Genomic DNA, 12,764 nt, shown 5'->3' on the forward strand with positions numbered 1-12,764 from the left:
ACTGTTGTTACAGCTCACAGTTTTCCTTGCAACCATAGCTTTCCCCAAATATTTCCCTTTCATTCTCAATTTGGAACAGCTACTGCATGTACTGGGGTGTAAAAATAACTCTGGTAACCCCTCAAGTGTCGCTTTGATATATGCAAGCCAAGGAATCTCCAGGGCTCCAGGAAACGTTTGGCAATCCTTGATAACCAACTGGTTAAATGTGGCAGGCTCCCTGGACCAAAGAGATCGCCACAACAAAAGTGGTGCTGATTTGATTCTATCCTCGATATAGGGCATGCCAAGCATTCCCTAGTGGCACACAACGGTGGCAAAAACACAAGGGACGGCTACTACGTTCTTAAAGAAGGTGCTATATATCTTCTGAATCCCGCCAGTGTCCACCATGCCCCATATACCTGCTCCATAAGTAGCAGTGGACATGGATATAGATGTATGGGCAGTCAGTGGCTCTTTCACGGGCTTCATACCCAGTTTTCACTGCATCTCTGAAGTCCTACTAAGGTCTGTTCCACCAGGGCCATTCAATCTGCCATCATTGGCTTCCGTGAGCCTTTACTGTCAAAAAGGACTCCGAGGTACGGAAAGACCTTTGTCTCCTCCACTCTAACACTGTTAATGTGAAACCAGGTTTTTTTTCTTAGGGTGCTTCCCGCTCCTCATAATAAATGTTTAGTTTACATTAACCTGTAGGTTAAGATCCCTCCTGAAACTGATATAGTCATCAATGAGGCCCTGTAGTGCTCGCCCTGTTCTTGGAACTAAGGCTGCGTCATCCGCATATAGCAGAATCGGGAGGGGGGTTCCCACAACGGGGGTGTCTCTTGGTGTAGAAGTGAGTGCTGCCTCTGTTCTATTCGTATAATGCGAGAACAGAAAAGGAGTAGGACACGTCCTTGCCTCACCCCTAGCCTGATGTCAAATGAGTCCGTGCACTGCCTGACCCCGCCATGGCGGATGGGCGCTTTAGCCTCCGAGCAGAGTTGTCTAAAGAAGCTGATAATATATTTCTCAATACCCATCTCGGACATCAAAGTCCAGAGAGTGGAATGTGCGACACAATCGGAGGCTGCTGACATTGCCATGAAAGCCATGAACAAAGTGCCTTTTTAGGGTCGAGCCTGCGTTGCATGCGCTCGCGCATGCGTATAGCAGGGAGACTCTTTTGTATTTATAAAAGGGCTCCGAGCCCTGTCAACTTCACGTCAGTGCTTTTTATTGGTTCGTTGGCTTCCCTAATTAAATCTGCTTGCTTTCATTAGTCGAAGGCACGCACACGTCATGCCTTTTCCGGTGGCAAGCCCTCCTCGAGCGCAGCGACCAAGTACAGAAAACATGCGAGGCTCGCTGTTTTCCATTGAGCTCGTGGACTTTTTTTTTCTCTAATTTAGGAGCCCGATCTCGCTTGGCAGAAGTCGAGCGCTTTACCTACTTGATTTCACTTTTTCGGGTTACGTGCATAAATGCACTTTTGCCCGATAGGTGAAAAGTCGGGTTAGGAGTTTACAACGCGATCAGCTCTAACACGAGCAAACGCGAGACCCGATGCATTGTAAATGCTTGTTTTAACTGTTTTGCTATAACAAGGCTCAAATTCAGGCACCGACCTATAGTGCTTCCATTTTCTTGCGATAATGGCATTACGCCTAGTCCTACTCCCTCGCCTTCCTTTTAAACAATGAGGCCTCCCGCCTCCCCCCTAGACCCTCCCTTCCCCTATTAAATCCCCCCCCCCCACCCTTATCCCCTCCTGTACAAAAACCAAGCCCAAGCCGCAACTCGGACAGTCCGTACCAGGAGGGTGGGAGGGATCGGAAAAGGAAGGCGAGGGAGTAGGACTAGGAGTAATGCCATTATCGCCCGAAAATGGAAGCATTACCTCCCGTCCCTCCCTCGCCTTCCTTTTAACCAATGAGACATAGCAAGAAAACACACAGGAGACGGACACCGAGTTGCAAGACCTTTATTTAATATCCTGCACCAAGATCACCCAAAATCCTACCCCTATTAGGGTAAGACTCGGTGACCTAACACCGACTCCAAACTACCCAAGTCCGACAGCCTATAATGACGCACAAATGTCGAAGGAGAAGCCCAAGTGGCGGCCCTGCAAATTTCCACCACGGAAGTCCCCTGAAGCTCCGCCACCGTAGCCGCCATACCCCTGGTAGATCGGCCCTGAATCCCTTGAGGAGGAACCACCCCTTTCAAAGGAATAGGCCAACAGTATTAACGATCTCACCCACCGACTCAAGGAAGCCGTGGAAGGTTTCTCACCTGTGCGTGCCGGACCAAAATTAACAAAAAGCGAATCCCCCTTACGAAAAGGAGCCACCACCCGCAGATACTCCAACAAAACCCTGCGGACATCCAACGAATGCAAACGGACCTCCTCCCTTGAGGAGGGATTTGGACAAAATGAAGGCAGGATGACCTCCTGACGCGCATGGAACGAAAAATTGACTTTCGGAATAAAGGAAGGCACCGGAACCAGAACCACCCTATCGTGAAAAATCTTACAAAAAGGAAAGGAACAAGCCAAAGCCCCCAATTCCCCTAACCGACGAGCTGAAGTAATGGCCACCAAAAAGAACGTCTTCAAGGATAGATGGCGCAAATCACACTCCCCCAATGGTTCAAAGGGGGCATCCGTCAACACATCCAAAACCAAAGAAAGATCCCAAGAAGGAAAAGAACGTACAGGGCGAGGAAACAAATTTATAAGACCTTGAAAAAACGCCGCCTGGAAGCCAGTAAGGTAGAACTCAAAGCCACAGGAACCCCCAGACCTGTCAAGCCCCGTCGTTCAACTTCCAGGCCGTCAAGTGTAACCTTCTTAATGACCCCAATGGGAGACAGGGAAACTCCAGGGGAGACGGACAAAGAGGCAGAGGCCACATCCTCCCGTCTGCCATCAGCCTCAACAACGGGAACCAGTTCGCCCGCGGCCAAAGTGGCGCAATTAGGATAACCCTGGACCCCAGATCCCTCACCCATAACAGAAAAGACCTGATCAGTTGAAATGGTGGGAACGCATACAAAAGGCCCCTCGGCCAAGGACATGACATCCCGTCCACCTCCCAGGCCCTGGGACACCGAAACCAGGAGCAGAAGCGATCCACCTTCGCATTCTCTGCGGACGCAAACACATCCAGAACTGGAAGCCCCCAAAGCCGAACCAGATGCCGAAACAGAGACTTCCGGAAGGAGAAAAGTTGAGAGGAAGGAATCACCCTGCTTAGTAGATCCGCCCGAACATTGACCACCCCCCGAATGTACGTAGCCCTGAGAGAAGGAACCCACTCCTGAGCCCACACAAAAATCTCCCTGGCTAGACTGAACAGGGCCCTCGACCTGGTCCCCCCTTGCCGGTTGACATAAGCCTTGGCCACTAAGTTGTCCGTCCGAACCAGAACCGCCGCTCCCCTCAGGGAACCCTGGAAATGGACCAGAGCCAGTAAAACAGCTCTCAATTCGCGCCAATTCGACGACCGACTCGCCTCCCGAGGGGACCAAAACCCCTGAACCTGAGCCGACCCCATCCACGCACCCCAACCGGAGAGGCTGGCATCCATAGTCACCACCACGGGTCTCAGAGGTGACAAAGAAACCCCTACCCGCAGATGGTCTGCATTCAACCACCATCGCAACTCCCTGCGAATCAATCCGGACCCCGGAACCCTGTCCTTCAGAGAACTGGACCCTGGCGCCCACCTTCTCAAGAACCATGTCATCAAGCACAGGAGATGGTACCGCGCCCAAGGAACCAGAAATATCACAGACGCTAAATGACCCTGCAGACGCAACCATAGAAGAGCTCGGGGGGCAGGCAGTAACACTACCTTCTTTACCAAAGCCTGGAGTACACCCAACCTTTTTTCTGACACAGTCACCAAGCCCAGAAGAGTCTGAAACCGAGCCCCCAGAAAAACCAGATCCTGGGACGGAACTAAATCTGACTTCTCCCAGTTGATTAAAAACCTGTGGTTTTGCAGGACCCCCAGAACTTGGGCCACCTGCCTCTGCAACAGGACTCATGACTGGGCATGAATCAAGATGTCGTCCAGATAAGGATACAGAAACACCCCCTCTGAATGTAGCAAAGCCACCAGGGGGGCCAGCACCTTCGTAAAAATTTGAGGAGATGATTTTAGACCGAAAGGTAGAACGCAAAACTGATAGTGCTCCAGACCCACAGCAAACCTCAGGAACTTCTGAGAAGATCTCGCCACAGGAACGTGCAGGTAAGCATCCTGCAGATCCAGTGACACTAGAAAGTCCCCTTGCCTGACCAATGGAAAAATAGTCTGAATGGACAGCATGCGGAAATGCACCGTCCTGATCCAAGCATTCACCTCCTTCAGATTGAGCACCGGTCGAAATCCCCCTGAAACTTTCTGCACAAGAAACAAGACCGAATAAGTGCCCTGACCCCGTTCGTCCAGCGGAATGTGGGAAATGGCCCCTTTGACCAGCAAGTCCCGTACTCCGTCCAATAATGCTCTTCTCTGTGGCCCCCCTGAAGGCAGAGGGGTGGGACGTACCCCTGAATCTGGAGGTACCACCACAAAATCGATGACATAACCATTGGCCACAATGTCTAGAACCCAACGATCGTTGACACTGTCCTCCCAAGCTGAAAGAAAGTGACTCAGACTTCCCCCAACCGGCCCTACGCCAGGCCCATAGTGATTGTCAGGACCCCTTCTTGAACCCACCCCGGGTCGCAGGAGCAGACTTTTTAGGAGAAAAACGCGGCTGAAAACACAGTTTCCTAAATGAAAAGGATTTGGTATCCCTATTAGGAGAAGATCGGGAATGCTTCTTCCACTCTCTACCCGAAGTAGAACCCCCTTTATAAGGCAAGGCATGCTTCCGTTCTTTAAATGCTTTGGAAAGCATGGATGGCAATTGCTCTCCAAACAAGCTACGACCTTCAAATGGCAGTCTCAACAAGGCCGCCTTTTCCCCTGGGTCAGCCTCCCAGGAACGTAACCAGAGGGTCCTACGAGCCCCAATCAAAGCCCCAGAGGCCAGAGCCGAAGTACGGACCACATCTGAAGACACATCAGCCAACAATCTGGCCTGCTGCTCCATACTAGATAGGAGCTCTGAACATTCCGCCCCTTCTTGAACAGCCACCGCCAGCTTATCAAAGTCTTGTACCAACGACTGTGACGCATAAGCAGAATAAATCCCTGCCCTCAGCGCCAGATTCTCAGCCGCAAATGCCCTTTTAAGACCTGAATCCACTTTACGGTCCGTGGCATCCGTAGGCACACAATCCTCCGGATTAACTGCCGTTTTGCCAATCAGAGTAGCTAAAACTGAATCCAGGCGGACCGACGGAGGCAATACCTCCTCACCCTCAAGCAAGTAAAGTTTCTGTAGGAATCGTGGAACTTGAGCCTTATCCACATCCTTCCATTCACGAAACACCATGTCCTTCACAGGTCCCTGAAAAGGCATGGCAAACTTAGAAGGTGTCTGATATTGAGGAAATAAGTGAGAATCCGAGTTTGAAGGCTGAAACACTGGGAAACCCAAATTGTCCCGAACATGTGCCATCACCTCCCACATTTCTTCTCTGGAAACATATTTCCCCCCAGATGACGTAGACAGGGCCTCATCCTCACTGTCTGACGAGGACTTCCTTGCATCTACCGATGTATGAGCAATCTTGGCCTGGCCAGTCCTGGCCATGCCTGCTTGAAGAGCCCTGGTAACAGCCACCTCAATCATATCCTGCACTTCCTCTCTGCTCATGAGGGGAGTACCCCTACCCGGTAACTGTGAGCTCTCAGGAGTAGAAACGCCAGCCGCACCTCCCTCCTCAGAGGAGGAAGAAGAGACAATCCTACGTCTTTTTGCCGGCACCTTAGGCATGTTCAACATCCAAATAATACTGTCTCTCACCTAAATGCACTCCCCATATATAGGAACCTGGACCTCCCCCAACAGGAATCCACCAATCCCTAAAAAGGTCAAAATTCATCTCCAAACCATAAAAACCTCGGGCAGAACGCCCGTCCTACCTGCAGAGCATTCACACATCGCATTCCCTCCGTTACCCGCGGCTCCGCGGCGCGGAAACCCGGAAACCGACGCCCCAGCCACAGATGGCCGGCTGATCCCGTCAGCCGGCCCCCAGTACACACCTTCCGAGCAGCCCTGCTGCTCGTCAAAGACGCGACCAGCTGCAGCACTCCTTGTGGAGCTCCGCGTCCCGAGGAGTGCCTCCATCGTAGACCTCCAGGCCCGCCGTGCAGGTAAAAGAGAAAAGAAAACGTCTAGCGTGGGCTAGACAAAAGAACAGGAGGGGATAAGGGTGGAGGGGTTTTTTAAAAGGGGAAGGGAGGGTCTAGGGAGGAGGCGGGAGGCCTCATTGGTTAAAAGGAAGGCGAGGGAGGGACGGGAGGTAATGCCCATTCCCTTCTTAAAACCATGTTGGATGTCTACAAGGATATTATTTGTATTTGCCCAGATCTCGAATCTTTGGAGCAAAATACAACCTATTATTTTGGCTGTAGAGTCCAAAAAAGATATTGGTCTTTAGTTCATTGGGAGGGGCCTATCACCTTTTTTTCTAAATGGGAACAATGACTGATCTTGAAAGGGGTGGGCCGACCTTTGCGAGCTTATTAAAGACATTAGTTAGTAATGCTTCGAAGAGTTCCTTGTGGAAACAAACATCTGCACCAAATGAAAACTCACTTGTAGTACCACTGGTTCTGAAAACCCAATATTTTGAAACAGATAACTAACTAACATTGGTACTTTCTGACACAGGTTCCTCCCATCAAGCACGGCTTCTATTTACATTCAAATATAGCCGGAACGGAAGAGACATTTAGGTTCACATTACAAAACCACCAGATCGCCCTACACAGGTTTTTATTTTACCGCCTATCAGTACCGGTGCCATGGATGCACTGCTTATTCTTTAACTAGCACAACAAAGGAACCTGATTAAGGCTAACACATCTGTTCAACTGGACAAACGTGCATTAACAGGGAAAGTACAATCAATAATATGACCCACCCGTACCCAGAATAACTGGTTCATCTTAATGTCCTCACACTGCTAGGCTTTTCCATGTATTACTCATTTACCTTATTTGGCCATAGTTATACACGAGGTCTTTCTATCACTGTTAAAATTCCCATCATCACAGATGCTCTGCAGTAAAGGGTACCTTTGGTGATTTGATGGGCCCATCATGGAGGTGGAGGTGGATCCCATGGAGGTAGCAGCTTTGTAGTGACATTCTTCACTTACATAACTGAATTTATGTGGCTCAATTTACTAATCATTGCTGTTCATGGTGGCACGTGTCGGTGACAACAAACATATTTGTGACTACAGAACCTACATGCTGCCATATCTGTCTATCTGTCTAGCTGTCTGTCTGTCTGTCAAAATATATAATAAGCAGTGCATGATAGGGATTTAGGTTACCTAACTAAAACTGGCTTATTTCAGTGTTTTTTTAAATTTTTTTATGTCAGTTCTCGTTTCACTTTAACATCTAATTTCAAATTAATTTTAACTTTTGTTTCTTTCTATAAATTGCTAAGGTTTTTTAGCGTAAGTTAAAGTCTTAGCATCTAACTTAAAATATCGTCACTTTAAACTCTGTTTCTTACGTGAATATCTGGGATTTTTGATCATATTCTAAGTTGACTCTGTGCCTAACCCTGCAGGGGCGCACTGCACCCACTGTGCACAAAATTTGTCTACCAAAATGTTAGAATGTTTTACTGACATGGATAAGACAGTAGTTGTGACCGGGGGATTCAGAATGAAGATAACGAAGCCATTGAGAAGCAGATCAGGGAGGCGTGGAAGATGGGGTGCTGATGAAGGAAGGGGGGCAGCCAAAAACCCACTTGGAAAAGGTCCCGTCAATTTTTTTCTTGGATGAACTGTTGGAAGCTTAATATTTCTATTATCTAATCTACAAATGGCAGGAGGAAGATTGGCCTGAAATTATTAAATTCCAAGGGATCTATTGTAGGTTTTTCCAAAAGGGATTTCACAGTAGCGGTTTTCTAGGCCACAGGGACAGTGGCAAGCCCCAACAGACAGCAAAATAAATCAGGCCTTCTAGGATGGATACATAAGCTTCGTTTGCTGAGGTGGCTTCAAAAGAATTGACTCTAGGGTGCAGCGAGCCACGGTGGCATCAAGGTTGGTTGCATCGAGAAGTGTAATGATAGTGAAAGTTGATTTAATTTTGATAAGGTAGAACTCTGAATGAAGGTTGTCAGGCATAGGGATAGTCTGACACTGCTCAATAATTAATTTGATTGTGTTATAGAAAAAGAGAGTGAGGTCATTCGAAACCTGTTGGGAGTGGATAATGACTAGAGGAAATGTGGGCAACTGCAGATCCAGTACAGCGTGCAATACTTCTTTGGTAAGAGTTAGAAAAGAGGCCTCTCTCATTTTAGATTTGCAAGTGGCCATTAGGGATAGATTTTGTTTTTGTGTTGTTCTGTGTGTTTTTGAATACCGTATTTATCGGCGTATAACACGCACCGGCGTATAACACGCACCTCATTTTAAAAGGAAATTTCCGAGAAAAAAAAACATTACATTTTATCGGCGTATAACACGCACACATCATTTGCCCCCTATTTTCAGGGAGAAAAAGTGCGTGTTATACGCCGATAAATACGGTAAGTAAGATTTGATTTAGAACAGATGATATTGCATTGTTAAAGTCGTCGAGTAGCCGTCTATTGATGAATGGTTTTTCGTAATTTCTCAATAAAATTTTCCCACTATGTGTTAGGGTCTGATTTAGAATTCTGCGGACGGGTTGCTCCGTAACAACAGTGACGGATAGCCCGTCCGCAGAAATATAAATCACATAGGGTATAATGGGATTTATATTTTGGTGGACGGGCTATCGTCACCGTTGTAACGGAGTAACCTATTCACTGAAATCTGACTCAGGCCCTAAGTCTGCCTGTATGTTTGCAGCTGGGTATGTACATGCATGTCAGCTTCTCCATGCTGTTACATCAGTCTATCTGAGGCCCCACCTCCATCTGAGTTCTCAGGTCAGTGTCTGGGGGTAGTTTTCTGCGGCTTGGTGTGACACTTACTTCAATGATGTAATCTTTGCCGTCTTTGCTGTGTACTGCCTTAACAGCACAAATATCAAGACCCCCAAACATTTCTGCACATGAATCCGCCCAGAGCCGGTACCTGCATCAAAAGAGAAAACAATGAAAATCCAAAACTCAGCATGGAGGTTAGAACAAAACTGTTAGCAGAAACGATGAGCTCCGGAGCAGCGGCCTCTGCGCACTGCCCAGAGTGAGCATGCCTCGACCGGTTGGAGTCAGTGCAGGTGGACTATGGAAGATTTCAGGTCCTAAACCCTAAATAGCTGCTGGAAAAATCAATCGAGCTGTTAGGAAGGGGAAGTGCCCTGCATGGTGAACTGTTATGTTACCCTGCCCTGAGCGCCCAACTGCATGCATCAGCTACCCAGACTTTTGATTTTTGTCCCAAATCTAGCGTGTGCAGGGGCTTAGACTGTCCCTGACCATGAGCGATCCTGAGCCTGTCCCGTGACCTGGAAGGGAGCACTAAGGCCCTGATTGATACATTTTTTTTGTATTTTGTAAGTTTGCGCTGCTTTTGCGTCAAAAAATGATGCTAATGTGACGTAAAAAAAGTATAAATCAGGGCCTAAACGTGCTCTTAGTTTAGACAGAGGACTACTGTCCTGGTATTAGGGTTAGCACGTAGGGCGGTGGTGGCAGCATACTGTGCTGTAGAATCAGTAGGATGACCAGACTTTTTTATCTGAGTTACCGGAGCAGAGGCCTACACTTCTAGTGCCTGCCCAGTCCTTTGCACTCACATCCCGCACACGTGTTAGGCCTGTTGGTGAGTGTAGGCTGTGCAGCCATGCGTGGTGCGTGTGAATGAGCCAGCGTAATGGAGGCCAGTGTGATTCTTGGATGCCCCTGGTCTGGCCCTGCACAAGATGGACGATACAACTACCCTTCAAGTGGGTGGAAGTGTATTAGTCACATTCCTACAGCTAGATTGAGGAGAGTTAGACACTGACGTAGGGAAAGTGGCAATGGGGATCCTTTAGATATTCTATGAGGGGGCTTTGGGTTAGCAAGGTGATTTGTCTTTCTGAACACTGCCATTTGGTGGACATTAGGAAAGAGGACTCTGTTGTGCAAGGTAATGAAGTCTTTAGGTGGGGTCTGAACTTTTGTCTTCTGTTACTGCTCCTTCAGCTCGGCTGAATGCAGCCGGGTACAGAAACCTCACACCTCTGTTCACCTCTGTTGTAGGTGCTCCAGGATGCTGAAAGTCGTGCTGTACGAAGCTCAACTACACACAACAGCTGTGTCAAGAGAACAGCCTGGAAAGGACGCCTGGAAAAACTACTCCAAACCGGTTCTACAGTCGAGACAGCGGATCCACACCTTCTGTCTTCTAGTTGTGTGTGAAAGTGGAACCCACTGCCCCATTTCGTTGTTCCAGTTCTAAGCCCCACATGTAAGGACGAAGGTATCTGCAGAGCGCTCAGAGGACTGCTGTGCAACCGGAGCTGGTGTCTGCCAAGAGCCGGACTCGCCAAGGGGACATCACCTGAAGTTTGGATCTCTTGCAAGAGAAGCTGTGTGACTATCCTGAAGCGCCTAGATGCCTGTGTGGCTGTTAAAAGGGAGGGAATGTCTATTCTGCAAGATAAAAGTATGCCCATGAAAGAGTGAGTTTCAGCACATGCCCAGTGGCTGTGGGGCACCCACATGAAGCGGACTGCTGGAGAGCGATCCGGGGGGAGCCGCTTAGCCAAGTGTCAGAGGGACCCCCAGACTGTCCCAAACAGGTCCAGGCACTCACTGCAACCCAGTTACAGTGATTGCCAATGCCTGGTTGGGGCTGAAAGATTTCCACCCATCTTGTTCTCCATACTACTGGGATGTTTCTATGTACCTGATGGCCAGTCCGGCCTGTGGATACATTGTAACCATTAAATGTACTTCTGGGTCCAGTTCTTTGAATGGAACATTTCGAGGTAGTTACAAGGTAAGCTGCCCCTGTTTCCCTTCGTGGGCAGAGGGTGGAGCACGTCTTGTCTGTCTGAATCTCATCCACTTCCATCTTTAATCTGGCCGCCTGCCTCCCTGGCACTTGAAAGTGTTTCTGTCTGCTGAGCTGTGAGATCAGAGAAGCACTCAGACACCATCATCACCCCCTGCTAATTCCTGCCCGGTGCAGTCAACCTGGACCTCGCTGCTCTTGTCAAAGGGCAGCCGCTTCCCACAGCACGCGGCAGACACACAGAGGCTCTGAGAATAACAAGCCAGTGGCAGGAATCCAGGATACTCCCAAAGGATGAGTCACTGGGCACCACCTGCCATACACACAAGGAGTGCCTGGAGGAATTCTGTGCAATTACTGCTGTGGCTGGGCCTGGCCTTCCCTGCAGCCAAGTGACGCTCCTTCTGGTCTCCGCTCACTCTGTGTGACTGTCACTGAAGCAAAGTAACCCGCTTTTAATGCAGCTCACAGCTGCTGGTTACTGCTGTCTGCCTGACAGTCTGTACTGTTACTCTTATTAACCCCTTCGCTGCCAGGCCTTTTCCCCCTCAGGTGCCAGGCCTTTTTTTTTGTTGCTATTTGGGGCAGTTCGCGCTTAGGCCCTTATAACTTTTTGTCCACATAAGCTACCCACGCCAAATTTGTGTCCTGTTTTCCCAACATCCTAGGGATTCTAGAGGTACCCAGAGATTGTAGGTTCTCCTGAAGGAGACCAAGAAATTAGCCAAAATACAGCAAAAATTTCATTTTTTTAAAAAAAAGGGAAAAAAGGGCTGCAGAAGAAGGCTTGCGTTTTTTTCCTCTGAAAATGGCATCAACAAAGGGTTTGCTGTGCTAAAAACACGATCTTGTAATTGAGGTGAAAAAAAAGAACTTTTTCTCCACGTTTTACTCTGTAACTTTTTTCTGCGATGTCAGTTTTTTTAAAGCAATATACTGTTACGTCTTCTGGACTCTTCTTGTTGCGGGTATATATAGGGATTGTAGGTTCATCAAGAACCCTAGGTACCCAGAGCCAATAAATGAGCTGCACCTTGCAATGGGTTTTCATTCTAAACTGGGTATACAACAATTCATTTGCTGAAATATAAAGAGTGAAAAATGGGTATCAAGAAAACCTTTGTATTTCCAAAATGGGCACAAGATAAGGTGTTGAGAAGCAGTGGTTATTTGCACATCTCTGAATTCCGGGGTGCCCATACTAGCATGTGAATTACAGGGCATTTCTCAAATAGATGTCTTTTTTACACACTGCCTTACATTTGGAAGGAAAAAATGTAGAGAAATTTCTGTGTTCTCCCAAGTCTCCCGATAAAAATGGTACCTCACTTGCGTGGGTAGGCCTAATGCTCGCGACAGGAAATGCAACATGGACACATCACATTTTTACATTGAAATCTGACGTGTTCTTTGCCAAGTGCCTAGCTGTAGATTTTGGTCTCTAGCTCAGCCGGCACCTACGGAAGCCTAGCAAACCTGTGCATTTTTGAAAACTAGACACCTAAGGGAATCCAAGATGGGGTGACTTGTGGGACTCTCACCAGGTTCTGTTACCCAGAATCCTTTGCAAACCTCAAAATTTGGCCACAAAAAACACTTTTTCCTCACATTTCGGTGACAGAAAGTTCTGCAATCTGAGAGGAGCCACAAATTTCCTTCCACCCAGCGTTCC

The 12,764-nt window shown here is 48.2% G+C and overlaps 1 protein-coding gene across 1 annotated transcript in view; it reads right to left on the minus strand.

The window, feature by feature from the left end:
- SYN3 (synapsin III) overlaps positions 1 to 12,764 on the minus strand; it is a 941,464-nt gene that overhangs the window by 73,070 nt on the left and 855,630 nt on the right. Inside the window, exon 10 of the mRNA XM_069227930.1 lies at positions 9,121 to 9,223. Coding sequence (XP_069084031.1) covers positions 9,121 to 9,223 — 103 coding nt within the window. The remainder of the gene's footprint in view (positions 1 to 9,120; positions 9,224 to 12,764) is intronic.

Source organism: Pleurodeles waltl, chromosome 4_1 (assembly GCF_031143425.1).
Source record: "Pleurodeles waltl isolate 20211129_DDA chromosome 4_1, aPleWal1.hap1.20221129, whole genome shotgun sequence".
NCBI classification, from domain to species: Eukaryota; Metazoa; Chordata; class Amphibia; order Caudata; family Salamandridae; genus Pleurodeles; species Pleurodeles waltl.